General features: G+C 36.4%; 1 protein-coding gene across 13 annotated transcripts in view; it reads left to right on the top strand.

The window, feature by feature from the left end:
• The window catches only part of col13a1 (collagen, type XIII, alpha 1), a 106095-nt gene extending 86555 nt beyond the window's left edge, over nucleotides 1-19540 (top strand). For 7 of the 13 annotated variants that reach the window (XM_037538713.1, XM_017724635.2, XM_037538712.1 and 4 more), the window contains 10 exons: nucleotides 23-73; nucleotides 605-631; nucleotides 737-823; nucleotides 3913-3948; nucleotides 5648-5701; nucleotides 5918-5971; nucleotides 6118-6153; nucleotides 9888-9974; nucleotides 11745-11783; nucleotides 14625-19540. In XM_037538713.1, the coding sequence (XP_037394610.1) occupies nucleotides 23-73; nucleotides 605-631; nucleotides 737-823; nucleotides 3913-3948; nucleotides 5648-5701; nucleotides 5918-5971; nucleotides 6118-6153; nucleotides 9888-9974; nucleotides 11745-11783; nucleotides 14625-14657 (504 nt within the window). In that variant the 3' untranslated portion in view covers nucleotides 14658-19540. Of the gene's footprint in view, nucleotides 1-22; nucleotides 74-604; nucleotides 632-736; nucleotides 824-3912; nucleotides 3949-5647; nucleotides 5702-5917; nucleotides 5972-6117; nucleotides 6154-7036; nucleotides 7113-9887; nucleotides 9975-10678; nucleotides 10757-11744; nucleotides 11784-12220; nucleotides 13648-14624 lie in introns of those variants that run through there. The other 6 variants (XM_037538716.1, XM_037538721.1, XM_017724672.2 and 3 more) reach the window with 4 other exon arrangements.
• The last annotated feature ends 468 nt before the right edge of the window (nucleotides 19541-20008 follow it).

Raw genomic sequence — 20008 nt, forward strand, 5'->3', positions numbered from 1 at the left:
TTGCATTCTTGATTTTTCTTAGGTCTACGGGCCTCCAGGACCTCCAGGGCCTGCAGGGCCAGTTGGGCCAGTGGTGAGGACAATGTACACTTTTTGGGATAACATCATACCTGGTCAAATTATGTCTATATGAATGTTATGCATATTCTATTCAGTAGTAAGTATAGTTTTGTAGGTTAGGTACAAACACTATGGTTTTTACATCAACAATTACACTGATCAGTAACAATATTATGACAAACATCCAAAATACATCAGCAGTGTAACAAAGTAACCCAAGTCCAGGCCAGAGAAAATGAACTACATACATGGAAAAATCTTTAAAAACTTCAGAGTTAAGTTATTTGATTGTTTTGGCCTGCCTCCTTCCTGGAACCTACAAAGCATTTGCAATTTGGAGTGTCATTAAGAAAGATAGACTCTCAACGAGATTTATTCATGTCCCAGAGTAAGTATCTCTACAGTCCTGCTATAGAGGAGATTTACAGCATCCCCTAGGATTAATGTTTGCTTTTAACTTTTTGTCATTTACAATGATGTCCTGCACATGCTTCAGTCATAATTAAAAACATGATTCAAAAACCCATTTTCATATACTTTTTAGGGACCTCCAGGATTGCCAGGGCCAAAGGTGAGAATGTCTCTTTACTGCAGTTTTGATTACCCAGTCATTTAAGGACTTCATGTGGATAGTAAACCATATAGGCCAGAGTAATCTTTTGCTTGTCTTCGCCAGGGGGAGGCAGGAGTGGGTCTGAGAGGAGAGAAGGGAGCTTCTGGACAGAAAGGAGAAAAAGGAGACAGGGGCCATCTTGGACTCCCTGTAAGTACAATCCTGTAACGTAGTACATATACAGTAAGTATAGTATATAATAACATGGTAATGTACTTAATAATAATGAGAACATACAGAACAGTATAAACGAAAGGGACCAAGTCAAATCAGTTTAATTTAAATAGGCTATTGTTTAGCATATAAGCATCACTCCATTTTTAATTTGATATAACGTCAGTTTAACATTTTATTTCATCTAAAGAGAAAATCTTTTGTGTTAGAGTTGATGTGACTAATGTCACCTTGATATGACTAATATGCTGGTGCTTTCTGTGGCGTTGACACTGGGCTTCATTTGCTAATGGCTTATTGGTTGCGGTGGTGTCAGGTTGCATGGATTAGTGAGTGTCCTTGTGTTTACTGAGCAATCATGGCCAGATGTACTTTGAGTCATTTTATAGCTTCCAACCATTCATGCTAAGAAGTAACTATCCAATGACAACATTATGTTGGTGATTCCTGCAGGCCAGGTATAAAATCACACATAGAGATTTGACCAACCAGTTTTGTTTTGGGGCATATCTCTACTGCTCTTACTAGCAAATTAGTAGGTTTAGGCTGTGTGTTTAGGTAACATAAATGAAATATGAATGAACGTTTTTGACTTCTTTTTTTAACACACATGTGTTGAAAAGAATGGATAATGTATTGTTAGTGAGTCACTGAAGCAAATTTCTTCAGGATGGTTAACACCTGGGACCGGCTAAAGCCTTTGGTGGTATTTGATTTGACCACTCTGAAAGTAAAGCTAAAAATTCTTGGCACCATTGTTTTGCTTGTTGAAAATGTGTAAAGAACTAAGAAAAATAAGTTGTAAGTAAAGTTACTAAGTACCTAATGAACTAAGTGAGTAAGTTTTAGCAAAGTGTTAAACTAGCAATTTTTAATGAAACTGAATTGAATTACTACTTCATCTACATATAACACCAGTTTTCCACCAAGCAGAGATAAACAACTTGTGGTGTTCATTCTTGGTCAGAGATGGAAGGCTGATTGCTTATCCATAAATAAAATACATACAGATTACATGAATCTTTATGGAATTAAATACATTTGTATTTATTCTAATGGTAATTGTTATCAGGGAAGTTGGCAGCTGAGTGGACCTAAACTTGCACTCTCATACTTCTGCACTGTGTTACCACATGCACAAGTAAAGTAAAATATTTGAGAGTTTGATGTTTGAGAGACTTAGTCCACCACCACTTTTGCAACAGTGACTTGCTACTATATATTGTCCTTTACGTTATTATGTCATAATGTTTACTATTATGAAATGGCATGCAGTAGATTACATTCACTGTCAGTCTTAGGGGTCCTTTTCCTAACTTTTGATGAATTCTTTTGGTGTTAAAGTCATTGATAAACTTGTTCTAGTCACACCATCAATGGCACAGTAACTCCTTTTGCACTTAAACAGACTATATTGCCACAAATTAAACATTTAGCTCAGAAAGATGCATAATAATGATCCTCTGCTGACATCATAATGTTTAATTGTAATTTCATAATGCATTGCAATGCTTTAGAGACGCATACTGTGTAAATTCTTGGAACTTGTTGTGTCTCTTTAGTATTACCAGCCACTGTGCTTTGATGAAATAATATGTCATACTTTATTATAACTAGTTAATTTTCTAAACTATAACAGCGGAATACAAGGACAGTTAGAAATGGTACCAATCTGTTACCCAGTGTCAGACTGATACCAACAGAAAATGTTAATCGTATTTCGCTAGAAACAAAGAACTTAAACTTTGCTTGTAGCCTAGCCACATGTAGCCTAATAATAACATAAGAACAAACAGTATCTAGTTAAGTGTTATAAAACAATTACAGTTACTTTAAAGCCATTTGCACTCTAAAGTACTATTCAGATGAGATTAGTTTTCCATGGGCAGGTGGGTAATGCAGTTCTACCACTGGCTGCACTGCATCAAACATCAAAGTAATACACTTGAGCTAGGACAGTAAACATGAGCTTTTTTTTGGGCCACAGAGAATAAAAGTAAATGCTTCTTTAAGTACCTCCATACTTAGGAACAACTCCTTTTCCACATGATATGATGGGAAATATGGCAACATGGCAATTGGCACAAGGTTGATTTCTTAGCAGATTAAAGCCAGGAGCATGCAGTTCATTAAAATGACAGATGTAGCAGAAATTAAATAAGACTTAGAAGTGTTGTTTAAAAATTACACTATCCCCCAATTACACACCTCTTCTAATTACTGCATTCAGTTCCTTTAAGGTGCACTCATAATGCACAGGCATTTAACTGCGCACATACAGCTTGTATAATCTCCATAGAAAAGCATTGCTAGTAGAATGGGAAGCTTTGGAGGAGATGTACATGAGCCAAAGATCACCATGCCCAATGGCAAGCATGAGCTATACAGGTATAAAGCTCCACCAGTACTGGGCTGTGGAGCAGCGGAACTGTCGTCTTTAGAGTGGTGGAGCTGAGTTGGAGTGGAGTTGGTTATCCATAACTAATCATCCAATGTCAGTACTTGACCTCACAAATGCTCTTGTGGCTGAATGGAGTCAATCCTCACAGCAATTATCCAACATCTAGTATAAACCCTTCACAGAATAGTTATTGAAGCAAAGGAGGACAAATTCCCTGCTAATACTCAGAAGATTACAGAAGAAATGTTGAACGAGCAAGTGTCTAGTCACTTTTTAACGTTCAATTCATTCAATTCAATTCATTCACTTCATTAAATCTATTCAAAAATAGATCATTCTCAAGCTTACTTTTTAACAACAACAACAACAAAAAAACATCAGATCAATATCAGTATCAGCTGATACTCAAGGTTTCAGTGTTGGTATTTACACTGAAAAAAAGTTAAGTTTGCCTTGTGCTATCTGTAGTTAAAAGGAGTTACTGTCTATTTCTTACATTATCATCCACACTATCACTCCTCCATTAAACCTAGTTTTGTTTTTTTATGTCACACAAGTCACTGCTTCACTCACCCCCTCATCTCCTCCCCACACTCCTCCCCCACTCCCCACCCACCATCTCCATCTCTCCTCTCTGCTCTTTAACTGTTTACACACTGTCCAGGGGGCTCATGGTTTAGACGGCAAGCCTGGTCCAGTGGTGAGTGGCGCAAGACCCGTTCCTCTCACCCCGCTCTCATCTCTCTCTCCTCTCCCCATCTTCTCCTTCTGCCTCCACAGCCTGCCTGCTGCTGCCTGTCTCTGTGCATTCGTATCTGTCTGTCTGCTTGCCTGTCCCTCTTTCTGCCTGTCTGTGTCTCTCTCGTTGTCTGCTGGTCAAGGCCTTTATTTTTAGATTCTTCATGATGGCTGTACTGGCATGAGGATGACTTTGAGATGTCATCATCTCTAAGCCTATTTTGCTGTGTCCTCTTGCTGTGTCCAGAGCAGGCCACTCAGTTTGTTTTTCGAGCTGTCAGTACTCAGCCGACTGATTGGGAGCATGGGCAAAGGCTGATAAACAAATCCAAACATGGACAGTTCTAATGCAAATGAATAGGCCTTGCACTGGATTTCCATGTCCTTCCAGCCCACCATATTTGGTCTATAAACAGGCCTGACCTCTGATAACCACATGCCACAAGAGCTGTATTCTTTTAAACAGAAAAGCTTTGACTTTGTGATGTCATACCAGGAGAGCATGCTGGGATGCGGCTGCATGTAGTATTGTTACAGAATGGCAAATCCTGGATGAGAAGACTGCAAGAAAATAAAAAAAAGTCAAGAAACCACAGCTGAAGATGGATTCATCATTATCTTTTGTGTGTCTGTTTATTACCCAGTAGATCAATAATCTTTACAATCTCGGTTGAGCCTTTAAAGGGGAAGTCACAATTTCAGCATTTCAAGATTTTCACAAAGTCATTCAGAGTGATTTGTTGTGTAGTTTATTGCAGAGAAATTTAATGACTTGGATTACTGTACAGTAGTGATGATAGGAACCATGGGTTGAGTCATCTACAACACAAATATACCCATTTTATTTACTATTCAATATGACTAGTGAACCTACACGTTTCTTCTGAGTTTTTAAATGCAGTGTTGATAATATTAATAGTAGTAAATAAGTACTAAAATGGAAATGATGGACTATTTGCTTATGATGCCCTGCATGTATCTCTCTGACATTAACCCCTTAAAATCCAGGCTTACTAAGGCTTTTTATTCAGTAACTACAGGGATTTCAATGCAAACTAGTTGAGCTTTTCTTAAGTTACAGAAGGGTGTAATAAAACTTTGGGCCTGCTGGTAGGCCCATGCCTTGGTAAAGGGTTATAATGTATTTAAGAAAAAACACGTTTTACATCCAAATGTTATCTCAAACTTATCATGAAACCTCAGTCATCAAGCAGCGTATTCTTAACTGTTTCATGCGATAGTTTTCTCTCAGGTAACTTTTAGAGGCATTAAGCACTTTAGATGTCTGTTGCTAGCCTACATCAGATCTGACTCTGGATGGAGTATTTCACATTACACCACTCTGAATGACTTTGTTCACATTTTATGCTTTAAGTTATGCAGAACCTTTGAAAAATCAGTTGAATTTCCCTTAATGTTTAGATTACAAAATTAATCTCACTCCAGAATTAATAAACTTTTTTTCCTTACTACCTAAAAATGGTCCTCACCAAAAAGATGATGGATTTTTTCATTACTGAGAAAAACATTATCTGTCAACTCTGAAAAGCTTGTTGATCTACTAGGCCTTAACACTTTCTCTCCCTTAATGACCCTGACACCAAGAGTCCTGTCTTCTGTAAAAACCTGATTGATTTAACTGTTTGTCTTTACTTTCAAAGGGTCTAATAGGACCGGCTGGTATGCCTGGACCAGCAGGACCAAAAGGAGAAAGGGTGAGAGCAGTGCCTGCATTTTGATGCATTCTGTAATTACTTAATACATAAATACCTATACTATAGTAGATAGTACTATAGTAGATAGAAGTATAGTAATAGTTCATATTTAAAGTAAAATGAATCATAATATTTCTTACCATCAAGTGTTAGAGTACTGCTTATGTATATTATGCCACTTAAACCTTTTTTGTTTATTTTGTTTTATTCTTGTAGGGGGAGAAAGGAGATATGGGAGTAGCTGGACCAATAGGGCCTCAAGGCATCCCTGTAAGTACACATGTATTTGTATGATGCTGTCAGGTCACCGCTGTTGTTAAAGAATAGCAGAATACAGAAAGCTACAGATCAAATGGATGTATACATTTTTGCAAGTTGCCTATCATTCATTACTATCTTCCTCCTTACTTTATTAGGGTTTAGTAGGACCACCAGGACTAAAAGGAAATCGGGTAAGATTTGATGACGTTTGGATGCTGTCTGAAGTAGAATGTTAATGTCTTCATAAGAAGACAGTAATGCAATGTTCTCCTAAGAGGGAGGTTTGGGTGAAGGTCAAACTCAGCATGGTCCTGCTCCCATAAAATCCATCAAATTTGGTGTAAAAATGGTCCTGGATTTTTTGCAGATAGTTGGATGCATTTTGTTCAATTAATTTTTTCCTAGTATTAGTTTCTGGTAAACTGAGCAGGAACATGCTAGGTTCAGTGACTCTATGCTTGCGATAGTAATTATCATGAATTCTACTGTATATTTGATAGAGAGCCTGTTAAAAGGACTTGTATGAATGTTGGATTATTTAAAAATGTTTAATCATTTTGCTAGACTTATTTTTTTTGCAGATTTCATTTTATTTACATAAGTGTAGTATTAAGTATGCATATATTTTAAAACGTCCTGCAAAAGATTCAATTTTAGTGTAATTAAAATAATATATGTGTATGCTTTTCTGTTTATCTCTTACATCCCTCCCATCCTCCCAGAATAGTCATGTGTTTCCTTCCTATTAACACTAATTTCCTGAGTTATTGCTTGAATAACTTCCACCTTGAAAGTCAGGACATGTCAGTGTTCCTCTCAGCACCCTCTACTGGCCATAAGAGAAAATATCACTCAGAGATCTTGCAGAAGAGTAGAGTACATGACATTAAACTGGCCAAACTGTAAATCATCAGGCTGAATTAGATTTCACTAATGCTAAAAGCTCAGATGTTACTACGCAGTTTTGTCTGTGTATTGATGGTCAGGTCAGTTGAAGGTGCTGAGGAGGGCCTTGAGGACACGCTGCTATTTTTACTGTTTTCCTCCTCTTGTCTTCCTCTCTTTTTTCCACAGGTCTTCCTCTCCCCTTTTTCTCCCCTGCACCTTGGCCTGTGACCCCTGGCTCTTTTTTCCGAGTCGGGCCGGGTCGTCCTCTCTGTCCCTCTCTCCCTCCCTGGCCTCCTCCTGCTACTCCTGCTCCTCTAATGTTGTAGCCTGGGTTAATACTCCTCCTCATTCCTCCTCTTCCTTTTTTCCTCCTCCACTCACCTCTTTGCCAACTAGTCGTTAATGTGCTCTGTCTCTCTCTGTGCACAGCTCTCACTGTTCAAAGATGGTTCTTTAAAGGTTCTTTAGTGAAGAAAGTGGTTCTATATAGAACCTTGAACATGATTAAAGGGTTATTTGCATCATGATTGATGGAGAATGTGCTGTAGATGGTTTGTACAGAACCTTTTTAAAAAGGGTTCTATTTAGCACCCAAAAGGGTTCTTCTATTGCTTAGCATCATAACAATAGAAGTACCCTTTTCAGTGCTATATAGAACTCTTTTCGAAGAGAACCACCTGCAACACATTCTTGAGAACACTTTTAAGATGCAAAGAACCCTTTAATCATGCAAAGGGTTCTTTGAGTGTTTATTGTTCTATATAGAACCATTTTCTTTACTAAAGAACCCTTGAAGAATCATTTTTTATCAATTTTTTAAGAGCGTACCATCATCAAAGTCTGTTGGTAAAGGTCATCAACATCTGTGCGTAAAGACTGAAAACAGTGGCAGTAGTTAGCCGCTGTCGATAGTAGAGAACCTTCACCAGACCTCAAAGCCACAATAAGGAATTGTAGAACAGGCCCTGTGCTGACTTTCTAAAATATTGATAAAGGTATCATAGCTGTCAGAATAAAACCATGGAACATTATAGAAGAAGAAAAAATATTTTTAACTAAATGGAAATGAATGTCAAACAACGTACGGACCATTTCTTTTGGTCCATACATCTTAAAATGTTCACACAATGAGAAGCACAGCTGATGTTAATGTACAATAAAGGGCAATATAGAAGTTAGAAGGGTTTGTCCAGACAGTGAAGACTTATTGTCTTTCTTAAATGCAACTGCAAACTTTAAATGAAAAGAATTAACAGGAAGAGGTACAGAACAATTTATGAGAATTACACAAAGAACCACAGGTATGAGTAGCTAATTTACATTTGTTCATTTATATATTGACAGTATTATGTATTATTACAGTAGAGTCATAGCTGCATTTCAGAAATAGGTATTTGTGACATTTAATATCAACTAAAAGGAAAAAAAGAATATGTGGGAATATATTGTCATATATAAAATACTGTTTTGATATAAGTCAGGCAGCAGTAGGTAAGCCCTCAGTTTTTTGGGGGGGGTGGGGGGGGGGGGTTAGGGGTGATAGGTAGTTGGTTCGATTTTGAAAATGAATATTGTGTTTATGCATGGATATAACTTTAGAATGTCTCCTGCCTCTTTTCTATATCAGTTGGCTGTTTTCAGTGTGAGAACTGTGCACACTAGTCAGACATGAAATCGTACAATTCCTAAGTCATGCAATCCCAAATTCCCAAAGCCTTGGACCTTGGTGTGCAGATGTGGGAATGAAATGACCAATACTCTTTAGAAAAACAGTACAGAGTAAAAGGGTAGAGTGGGAATGGTATTATGTTACATTACATAGTTTTTATGCTGTATTATTATCTTGTCCTCTGTGCTGTAGTCTGTTATGATCTGCAGTAAGCTTCCATTTCCCTTTGCCCACTGTGGAAAGAAAGACATTCTCCAGGCCAACACTTTGCATTCAGCTTTCTTGTCACAGTGTAACAGGGCTGCCATGAAGATTATATGCAGTTCAGAACAGTATTAATTGTCATTCTGTACTTATTGTACTTAATATATGGCTGATTGTTTGGCCACTATAGAAATGCAGCTTGTTCAGAATTTGAACTTAGCACTTTAAACCACAGTTTGCTCAGTAGTGCTGCGCTCCCTCTAGTGGGCAAAACTTTAATTTCACCTTGTACAAATGGAGCTAAGCTAAGTGGCGCTGATTAGCTTTAGTAGTAAATATTGTGTCTCTGAGACCCAGAAGAGTAGCATATTGCTCAACAGTTTGTGGATGTGACTGTCAGTTCTTATACCTGCCATTTAACACTGGTCACTCTTTAGAGAAATGAGGAAAAGTCAGAGGCTGTGCAGTAGACAGACCATAGTGAGGATAGTAACATCAGCATTGGGATTTTTTCTTTACATTTTTGAAGATGGCACAATAGTTTGACCTATTTTTATTCTCTTAAATATTAATCTCTTAGCCCAGAATATATGACAGTTCAATAATATACTGGAACATACTTCTATGCTTTTGCTTAGTCTTATGGGCAAGAAAACACCCTGTAAGGTTTGTGAAGTTTTCATGAGATATAAAAGCTCTGATCCTCTGCTTGTTGTCTCTGTCAATATGAAATCTTTTTTTTTTACAGCATTTGAAAATGGCTTTTGCCTTTACCTTTCATGATGAAGATAACAATAGAAACGTTCCAAAATGACCTGAGAAAATCAAATTGTTTCTTACTGCTAGAAACCTAGTCTCCTGTGCTTAATGGTGATAAAGGGTACAAGTATGTGAGCTAAAAAAGCCTTTGAACATCAATCATAAATAGCAAGCATTTGCACACCAATAGCTTTGGCTGACATACCTCTTCCCTAACCCTTCCACTCACATCTAAATCCCCTTTACGCTTTATCATAGGTCAGTACATAAGCACTATTCTTAAGCTCTTAAAGCACATAAACATGTTTTGACTTAATCTTAATTATGGTGAAACTTCTTATATTTACTGCTTTAGTTCAACGGGAGGACTAAAGTCTGTCTTTTTGAATGCACTGTTGTTTGCAGGGGGAGAGGGGCAAAAGAGGCAACAGGGGGGCCAAAGGGGATAAGGGAGACCAAGGAGCCCCTGGATTAGATGCCCCCTGTCCATTGGTATGTCCTTCGTTCAATGTGATACCTCAAGGCTAAAGGTGGCAGTGGATGCTGGGATGAAGAATGGCATCCCAGCAGCCATAAGACATTACCTTATGTCTTGATGTAATAATAACACAGACGCCCACAGCAGTTCTGGTCCAAATCTTTGAGTTAGTCATTGGCAAAGACATGTGTTTAATGGGTGAAACTGCATCAGTGCCTTTACACAAAAACAGAGCACTCATGTTGAATGACCTTGAGGAAGGACCAGAACTTTCCATGGGCATTTTTGTATTTTCAGGATTTGCACTGACAGGAAGGGAGTCATGCTGACTCCAAAGAGGAGCAATTAGATATACATTTATATTTATGTGTTTCAGTGCCCTTATCCAGTCAGTTTCAACAACATTATATCAGCATCCATCTTAAAATGGTTATGGTTGGCTGGCTTGGTTCTAGGGTAACCCTTTAATTGACATTTAACCTTCACAATTTGCAGAGGTTCTTTAAACTTTAAAAAGTGAGACAAGTTCTTTACTCCAAAGAACCTTTTTTTTTAAGAGTGGAGACGCAGCAAGTCTCTTCTTGTCAGTGTCGGGCCCAGACTGCATGCTCCAGTTCGGACTGGTCTGCAGGCTCCAGGCTGCTCTCTGCCTTCAGCAGTGCTCAGTGTGGGGCACTGTGCTACAGGAGGATGTTGATGTGATTGGTTTCATGAACAGGGTTTCCGAGGCTTTAAAGGGGAGAAAGGTGAACCAGGCTTGCCAGGCCTGGACGGGCTGGATGCCCCGTGCCCTGTGGTATGGTGCTTTCCCTCTATCTTTCTCTCTTTCTATCCATGCCTTCTCTTGCATGCTCACTCATTTCTCAACCCCTCAGACCACGGTCTGGTCACTCACCCTTAACAAAAATTGTTTTAGTTAAATAAACTTGTTTGGGCAGTTTCACAAACATTAGACATATTAATCAAGAAAGTTTATTTTTCATGTCTTTCATGTCATTATTTTACAATATAGTCATTTTTTGCACTAAGCACACTAATATCATATATGAATTTCCTTATAAGATCACAAAGTTAAAAGCTTCTTTTAGCCAGTCCTATATTTTCAGTGAATCCCTTCTTAATACAAGCATCAGTTCATACTAAAATTCTAATGAAAACAGTCAATACTCTTTTTTGCTCTTACCGGTATAGTTGTTTAATTTGATATAATCTGATATTAAAAAGAAATTGTATTTGTTTCAAAATTCTTATGTGATTCATAGATGCTATATTTGTAGCATCTATATTTCTATATTTGTTACAGCAACACAGTTTCCTTGTATAAAGTGTTTCAGTTCACTCTTTCATATCTGCTAACACTTTTTCTCACATTATTCTGACTAATTCTCAGTATTAACATTAATTACTCATTTCACATCCACATGGGTCATCAAAAAAGAGTGGGTCAGCCTGGCACCCTTTAAGCAAAGAATTCTTCCAAAAATATAAAAATATATAAGAGGAGTTGAATTGGTGTAAAGCATGCAGTGTTGGAAACGCATACTTTATTTTATTTCACATCACATACCAAAATAGACAAGAGCTATAAATGCCTATTTATATCTGTAAATATGACTGCATGATTGTTAGCAAATGTAAATTAAGTGTTATGATGAATGTTATAGTGTTCAATACCAATGCATAAGTGGTCAATATTACTGTCTGCGTGTTCTTACAGTTCTTACGTTCTTACATATTGAATGAGTTGCTCATCTTTTTCATGATTGCTATTGTGTCTTTCTCAGGGTGATGATGGTCTACCAGTACCAGGGTGTTGGAATAAAGTAAGCAGATTTCAGTGATCTAACTTGTTTTTGCTGTGGCCTTGAATTGATCCAGGAATTGGCACAATGCATTATGTACTAATCCTCCAGTGCCGTAATGAAATAATGCACTAATAATGGAGGTGTATTTTCTAAAACTGCTGTCTTAGAAGACTTCTGTCTTCTGTCCTTACAGAATGTTACAATATATTTTTGCTCATTATTACGATGACAGATATTGTTGATCTGACCACTATTTTTATTTGTATCCTGTATGGAAATGAACGTATGATCAGTGCATTTAAGGGATATTAATGATAGCCTGTTTAAATGCATTTTAAAGCATTTTAAATTTTTATTAATTTTGTCTCAGAGAGTAAAGAAATGAACACTCTATACCTCCGTGCACTTCATGCATGAACTAACATGCTGTGTTCTCTGTGCTTCTTGTGTTGCAGTGACGTTAATTCCGGAATGCCTTGTTTGATTGTATATAGAATATTTATTTTTGTACTGTTTTGCTCTGTTATATGATGGGAAAAAATACAGAAAATCATAAAAATACTGGCAGGACTTTTGTACAGATTGTTTATTTTTATTACTGGTAATGTTGTTTATGTAATGGATTTTATACTGTGCCTATGCATTATGTCAAAATGTTTTGATTAAGGAGGAGATATACTGTGGCAGCATATGCATGATATTTGTGCATTATGTTAACTGATATGTGCCTATTAACTTATTTTATAATGGTGTTTTGATGAGTTGTAACAGACCATGCTGCACTGATTGGTGGAGCTGGATATTATGAAGTGGCCTTCCATGAGGAAAACTCTCGTTTCTGAGATTAAAATTGACACCAGCAGTTACATAGTATACCTATAGAGGCAACACTGTAATCTCTAATGTTTACTGGAAACAACAAGGGCTCATTTTCTAAAAAAAATGTGCTTACCATATGTCTCATCATATTGAGATTTCTGTAACAGTTTTTTTTTGTGTGACTCACATAAATTATTGGTATTCGTAGATGAACGTTCAGTAAATATTTTAATCTCTTTGAGAGGGTTTTCTTTAAGAATCTTTGCAGTCCAAAGTTCAAGGAAATTAACAAATTAATAGAGCTATTGTTGGGCAGCTTTAAGAGGATTATCTCTTTGACTACGCAAAAGCCTTACGCATTATTTTTGCCTTGATACATAATATAACAATTACAATTCTGAATCTTGCTTTAAGCAACTAATTTTTCCTTGTATGGCTTTGCCATGTGTTAGAATAGTGCCAAAGTCATGTTACACATCTGACCAATATTCATGAAGTCTTCCTTTAATTTATATCACATGTATATTGCTGCTCTGTTGACAAGCAATCTGCTGCATTTGCTTTCATGCTTCTACGCCCTATTGTACCTCATCTGATCTGCAGAAATGAAGAAAGAAGCCGAGCAATATACAGACTTTACTTAAAACTTTTTAAAAACTTTATGCTTTCCATTTACAACATGCAGTATGTCAGGGTCACACGAGGAAGGCCCCTAGCTAATGTTTGTTTGTTTGTGTGTTTTGTATTTGTTCTGTACTTTTGATTATTGTTTAACAAGTGTTGAAGAAGTGATTAGTTTGATTGAATGAGTGTATTGTGTGTATTCGATTGCTGCTGCTTACCATGAAAAGCTCTGTCTGAACTCCATTTAGTCTGTCATTCAGATGAACTACAGTCTGCAACAATAATTCACTTCAGTAAATTCATCAGCAGGCTGTAATACCTCATACTAACGTGTGCTGTAATGCTTCTACTCTGCTATAGTAGTCATGAGAAATATCAGAATGTCAGAAAAGCTATCTACAACAACATCAGAAGGAAAATAAATTGTAGTTAAACCCTTGCTGTTTTAAACTAGTCTTATTTGTTTACACTGACAGAAAGTCAATCTCTACAAATAACTGAATTCATACCTCACCCCCTTTGAATGGCTTGGATTGCCTTGGATACCAGCCAAAAGACAAAAGTGGGGTTGCTGGCCTTTCCCATGCTTGAATGCATTGTGTTCTACTTACCTTACTTTGTTTTTGTGTTTGTGCCAAACTGGTGAGTGAAATTTATGCCTTGATCTCACACTAATAAACTATTATACCTGTATACTGATATATGAAGGGGCCATATCATGGAAAACTGAATTTGTTGAAGTTTTAAAACTCTTTGGTGAAAGCTTCCTATGAGTTTATCCTAAAAAAGCAAGCACAGACATTCTTATGCAACCGGTTAAAGGCTACCGCACACCAGAGGAAAGGCTCCACACCGCACCAGCAGAGGCTCTTAGCTGCCAGGTAGCAGACAGTATAAAGCAAAGCTATAGCACATAGGAAGAGTCACAGAAAAGTGCAATGTCAATCAAGCTCAAGTTCATTTTATACTCATATACATTTTAAGCCATATATCATGGTCTGAGTTGAATATAGTACAGCAATAGTAAGATACTGAGTGCTTGATGTGTCTGGTTGTGGTAACCTGTAGCCTTAAGAGTTCTGTACTTTTTTGGGGTGGAGGGGGGTCATTATTCAAATATTGGTTAAACGATAGCTTACAAATCTGAATGTCCATTCCCAGTGATAAAGGAGTGCTGTTGCTACAGACGAAAGATTTATGATGAAAGCATTTAAACACTGTGCTGTCATTTGCTTTCAAGAAGCAGATATATCACTGCATGTCCTTTCAAAGGATCCAGACATCTAAAAGTAGCAGCTCAGGAATTAAGACCAAACAAACTTAAGCGAACAAAAAAGTATGGCCCCTTTAATGTCTAGTACATAAAGTAAAATGTACCTGGAGCCTTATACTAACTTACCTTTATTTCATTGAAAGGGTCAGAATCCTTTCCAGCTGGCTAAGAAGTAACACTACCAAGAGACCCACCTGGTTCTTGTGCATCTTTGTTCTAAGCTACAAAAGGAAACTTGAAGAGATTGTAGGAGATCTTTGAGTTCTGCTCTGTGGCAGCTGTTTGGTGGCTGTTCCCAAGGGCTACAGCAAGCCCAGGATTACTGAGAGACTCCACAGAGGGGTGTAAGTGAGCAGACTTGACTTTTATAGGACCTCCATAAGGAGTTTTTATTTTGCCATTTTTCTGATGAAGGCTTCACAGAAGAAACGGCTGCAATGCAAATAGTGTATCACTTTCTCCATGTTGTATACACTTTTCTTTCTCTTTATTTTGTTCACTATGTGAAAAACAGTGTTTTGTAGTATTGTATTATTATATATATTTTTTTATTTGACACCAGTAACTGTGATCCGAGAATTCAGCGCAGCTCACTGAACATGTCATCTCAGTGTTCATGTGTTTCCAGACTGACAAACAAAAAAACAACCACCAATCTTTTGATGATTCCTGATTTCAGTTTTTCACTGCCTTTTGTCAATGTGGGAGTGGCAGCAAGTGCCTGTGCCTTTACTCACACTTTGACAGCTCTACTCATTTCACATCCAAATGTATTGAAATGTATATACAGGAAACACAAACTGTTTCATAATAGAATTATAATAAATAAAATATCTCTATTTTGACATATTAACAAAGATACCAACAAAATGGCATTAAAAAGTAGAAAGATGTGCAGCTTTAACATATTTTGTATAATATATAAATATGTTCATGAATTATTATTGTTATTTACATTTGTAGAGAAATGTAAATAGAGATGCAGTTAGTGTTGAACTTCTAATGCAGTTACTATCAAACTTCTACAGTATTTCTATACTGGTTTAGAGCTAATGTAGTACTTACATGCAGTAAAACTTCTAATGCAGTTGCTGTGGAACTTCTAAAGTTGTTCTATGCAATTTCTAATGCAATTACTGTAGACCTCTGTAGAACTACATGGTAGCATTTCTAACGCATTTAATATAGAAGTACATCTATACTGTGGAACTTCTAATGCATTTATGGTAGAATTTCTACAACTGGTGTAGAACTTCTATAGTGCTTCTAGGCAGAAATAATGTTTAATGCATTTATTGTAGAACTTCTGCAGTGTTTCTGTGCTGGTGTAGAACTATAATACTTCTATACAGGAAAACGTCTAATGCAGATAATAGAGAACTTCTACAGTACTTCTATACCATACAACGTCTAATACAGTTACTGTAGAACTAGGTGTTAGAACTTCTAATGCAGTTAATGTAGAACTTCTACAATATTTCTTTACTGTGGAGCTTCTAATGCAATTAATATAGAACTTCTAATGTGGTTAATTTAGAACTACTACAGTATTTCTATACTGTAGAACTTCTAATGCAGTTATTTAAAACTTTTAATGCAAGTTATGCAGAACATCTACAATATTTCTTTACTGTGGAATTTCTTATGCAGTTAATATGCAATGCCTAATGCATTAATGTAGAACTTCTACAATGCTTCTATACTGTCAAACTTATATTGCAGTTAATGTAGAACTTCTAATGCAGTTAACATAGGACTTTAAAGGAGTTAATGTAGAATGTTTAATGTAGTTAATGTAGAATCTCTACTTTATTTCTATTACTGTGGAACGTCTAACACAGTCAATAAAAAAACGGCTTCCATACTGTAGAATTTCTAATGCAATTACTGTAAAACATCTATCTTACATCTATACTTATGCAGACTTTCTATAGTACTTCTATATTGTAATACTTTTAATGCAGTTATTGTTGAATATTTACCATACTTCTGTACTAGTGTAGAATTTCTATAGCACTTCTATACTGTATAACATCTAATGCAGTGTAGAGAATGCTAGAGTAGAACTTTTACAGTACTTCTATAATTTTGATTCACATATGCATTAAATAAACATAACAGATCACATTTGTATTGAAACATATCATGGCATAGAAAGCTGTTCTAAACATAGGATATTTATTTTGGTGGGCAGCTAAACTGTGTTGATTGATTTTGAACAATATTTAAATTGTCCATGAAACATTAGTTTTACTGTTTATTTAAAAAAAATACTATTTCAGCCTTCTGGCCACATACGTGTTTTGTGATTTTTATTTTTGTTGATCTTTTAAAAATGTGTTTGAAGTTTTTTTTTACAAGTTTACTTTTTATGGAAGGCCAAAGTGAAGCCACAAGTTCTGTTTAGAGGCTCTGAACAGCTGTTGATGCAGTAACAGCCTATTTTTAGTTGTCTGGTACAAAGCTATTATTATCAAAGCCACAGATGCATGTAAGCCATACACACATAGTCACAGTACAGCTCAGTACATGACATTATCACATCAACTCTGCCATAGTTTTAAACTGGAAAAATCTTTCACTTTTCAATACAACACTGTGACTTGGTTAAATGTATAAAAGCTGGACGGTGGAGAAGTTTTTGTTATGTTGATAGACTAATGCACAGAAGCATTCCTTATGTCATAGTGTATTCTGACAGCTGTTCTTAGCTCAAGACTTCATCCAATGTACACAGCGCTAGTGTTTGAGACTTGCAGCTCAGATGTTTTGGTTGTTTTTTTTTTTTTTCATTTTGTTTCAGAGATTAAATTCCTCAAATAGCAAAACTGCTTTAACGTAAGCTCACGATCAGACATTTTAGCAAAACAAATAAATTCTTAGGGCTTTAAATGCATTGAAAACAAAGGTATGGATAAAAGTCTCAGCAATTCTTGGAATCTAAATTGTCTATTTCAAACAATCAGTGATGCTACAAAAACTTTCTTTCAAACAGCTTTGCAAATGCCTATTTATGGCTTAAATGTGCTTCAGATATATTCCTACCCAAATGACTTATCTTTCTTCAAAATTCTATGTCAGTATTAAATTTGTGTGCAAATGTTAAATGCACCTGTTTAATCATTCGAGGCAAAAAAAGAAATATACAGCACATTTGATAAAAACGTTTTTTACATCGTTAAACAAACATCATAATCAACCTAAGAACATACTATGAAGCAACAACTATTACTTTTCATGCACACAGCATTGGGAATATTTTTAACTGTTGATTTTGCACATTTTAAGGAGTGTGTTATATTCTGTCTCGGAAATGATTGCAATGTTTGTACTGTATGTTGTTGATTTTTTTTAACACAACATTTCCCTAATGACACAACCTGTACTGTGTCTTGATCTTATCTTGTCCTTTCTACAGTGTATTCTTCATGTAATGTGTACGATAGGCTAGTATAATAGGCCAAATAGTAAAGGTAAACAGATAATCATTTATTCAAAATAGAAAGTGTCTAGCTTTTCTTTTTTGGACCTGGAGATGGTCTTCTGTTGAATATTTTGTAGACTATTTGATTGCATGCAATACCAGCCACAAGCATGTTGAACATACAGCAGGGTGAATCCAGCTAAAGTGCAGCACTGGGGAGAGATGTTGAAGCGAAGTGTCTGTGGGACATTAAAGATGGTGTAAGTTCCCCAAAAAATCTCAAATTTATAAGAAGGTGACTGTTGAACTGTCATACTATCCAGATTTAAGTCATGTTGCAAGTCATTTGGCTTTGGATCTTATTTGTACAACATTAAAGCACATAACAGAAATAATGTATTTTCTCTGGTCTATATGTTCTCTGAGGTTGCCTGATCACAAATCAGAAGAATGCAAACTGAAACATGAGTTGTTATCACTTAATTTGTTATATTATATCTAGTTTTTTGGTCACATGCGTCTAATGATTTCTAACAAAACAATATCAAATCCAGAACTGACTATGGACAAAGGTATGGAAATGACATGTAATCAGAAACTTTGAAATGTCAGATGTCAATCCATGGTAAACAAAATCTCATCACTTTAGACCAATCAGAACTCATTCCATGGCATTATTTCCTCATCATACTGTATTTAGTTGTGTGGGTTAAATGGCAAAATCTTCTTCAACATTATTTAAAAGAAATGGCTAAAGAAATAGACATTTTTCTTACAACACACTGTCCCAGTTTAGTATCCAGAATGGCCTGTTTGTTTCGATATATACTCTATCATGCACTTCTGTTGCACAAAAAAAGCTCCCCTTTATCTGAATTCACCCTGCATGGCTCAACTCTTTTCTTCTTTTGTTCTGTTATAATAATGGTCAAGTCTGTTTTGGACTCATAGAAAAGACTTGACCGTTGAAGACTTGGATGCCAGTTTATGTTCAATTCATTCTCATTTTTATTTATGAATCTCATTTTTAGCTTTGTCAGGTTAGCAGTCTTCTGAGTGATAGTGTGGAGTCTGTTCACCACAAAACACATTATCCTTTATTTTTTTTCTTCAGCTTGCAGCGTGCACACCTCGAGGTATTAACAAGGTTGTTTGTCGGAGATTTTCTTTGTTAGCACAGTTTAACTAGATAACTGGATACAAGGGCATTTATTCATGTTAATGCATTTTAATATTACATGATTTCACGAACAATCACGTGCATGTAGATGTGTGGTTTTATGCACTGTACACTGTACTCACCTAACAGTTTCAGTAGACTTTCGCTAGAGTTAGAAGAGTCTGTCGGATGGATACTTTCTGATTTCATCTTCCTCTCATCCTTTTAAACTAATGGACTGAATTCAAATACTGAATTGAGATGTATAGATTTGTTACTGCAGATTCAGTGTATGAATGTTGGGACACTGAAACCCACCACAAGCCAAATGTTTATTTAGTCGAATTTTAGTCTCACAGCTTTAATGTTTTTCTTTCCAGATTTTTTTTTTTTATAAACTTGTTTTCTGAAATATTCAGGCTTTTAACTTCTTCTCTATAAGGTTAACGTCACTCAATAAATGGTTATGAAAAAATGCAGGATGTGTCTTTTTTCCCTAATGATAAAATGTATTCTCAAACAAAGGGTTGAAAGTTTTTTGGAGAGATGTTACAGAGCAACCACTTCTGGTTCCATTCAGAACCTTAAAGTTCTTAAAAGAATAATTTTGTAAACAAGTCGAAGAACCTCCACATAATGTGTTTTCAAGCTGAGAATCATTTAGGAAGCATTCAAGACGATTGAAGGCCATTATCTTTTATTTATGCCACCAAATTTGTCATTTGTGGTGCAAAAACACTGCAGATAAATTAACTCCCATTTGAAACAACACCCTATCACCATGAAGACTGTTACCAGTGTGAGGAAGATGACCTGCCTCAGGCCAACTCATAGGCCTCGTCTCCGCAGCTAGGCTTGTAATAGCGCGGTGTGGCCGCTAGAGGTCGCGGTACTGCAGCGCACTGTTCCACAGCGCTCCGGTGATCCTGAGCGAGTGCAGCAGC

Source organism: Pygocentrus nattereri, chromosome 5 (assembly GCF_015220715.1).
Source record: "Pygocentrus nattereri isolate fPygNat1 chromosome 5, fPygNat1.pri, whole genome shotgun sequence".
NCBI lineage: Eukaryota > Metazoa > Chordata > Actinopteri > Characiformes > Serrasalmidae > Pygocentrus > Pygocentrus nattereri.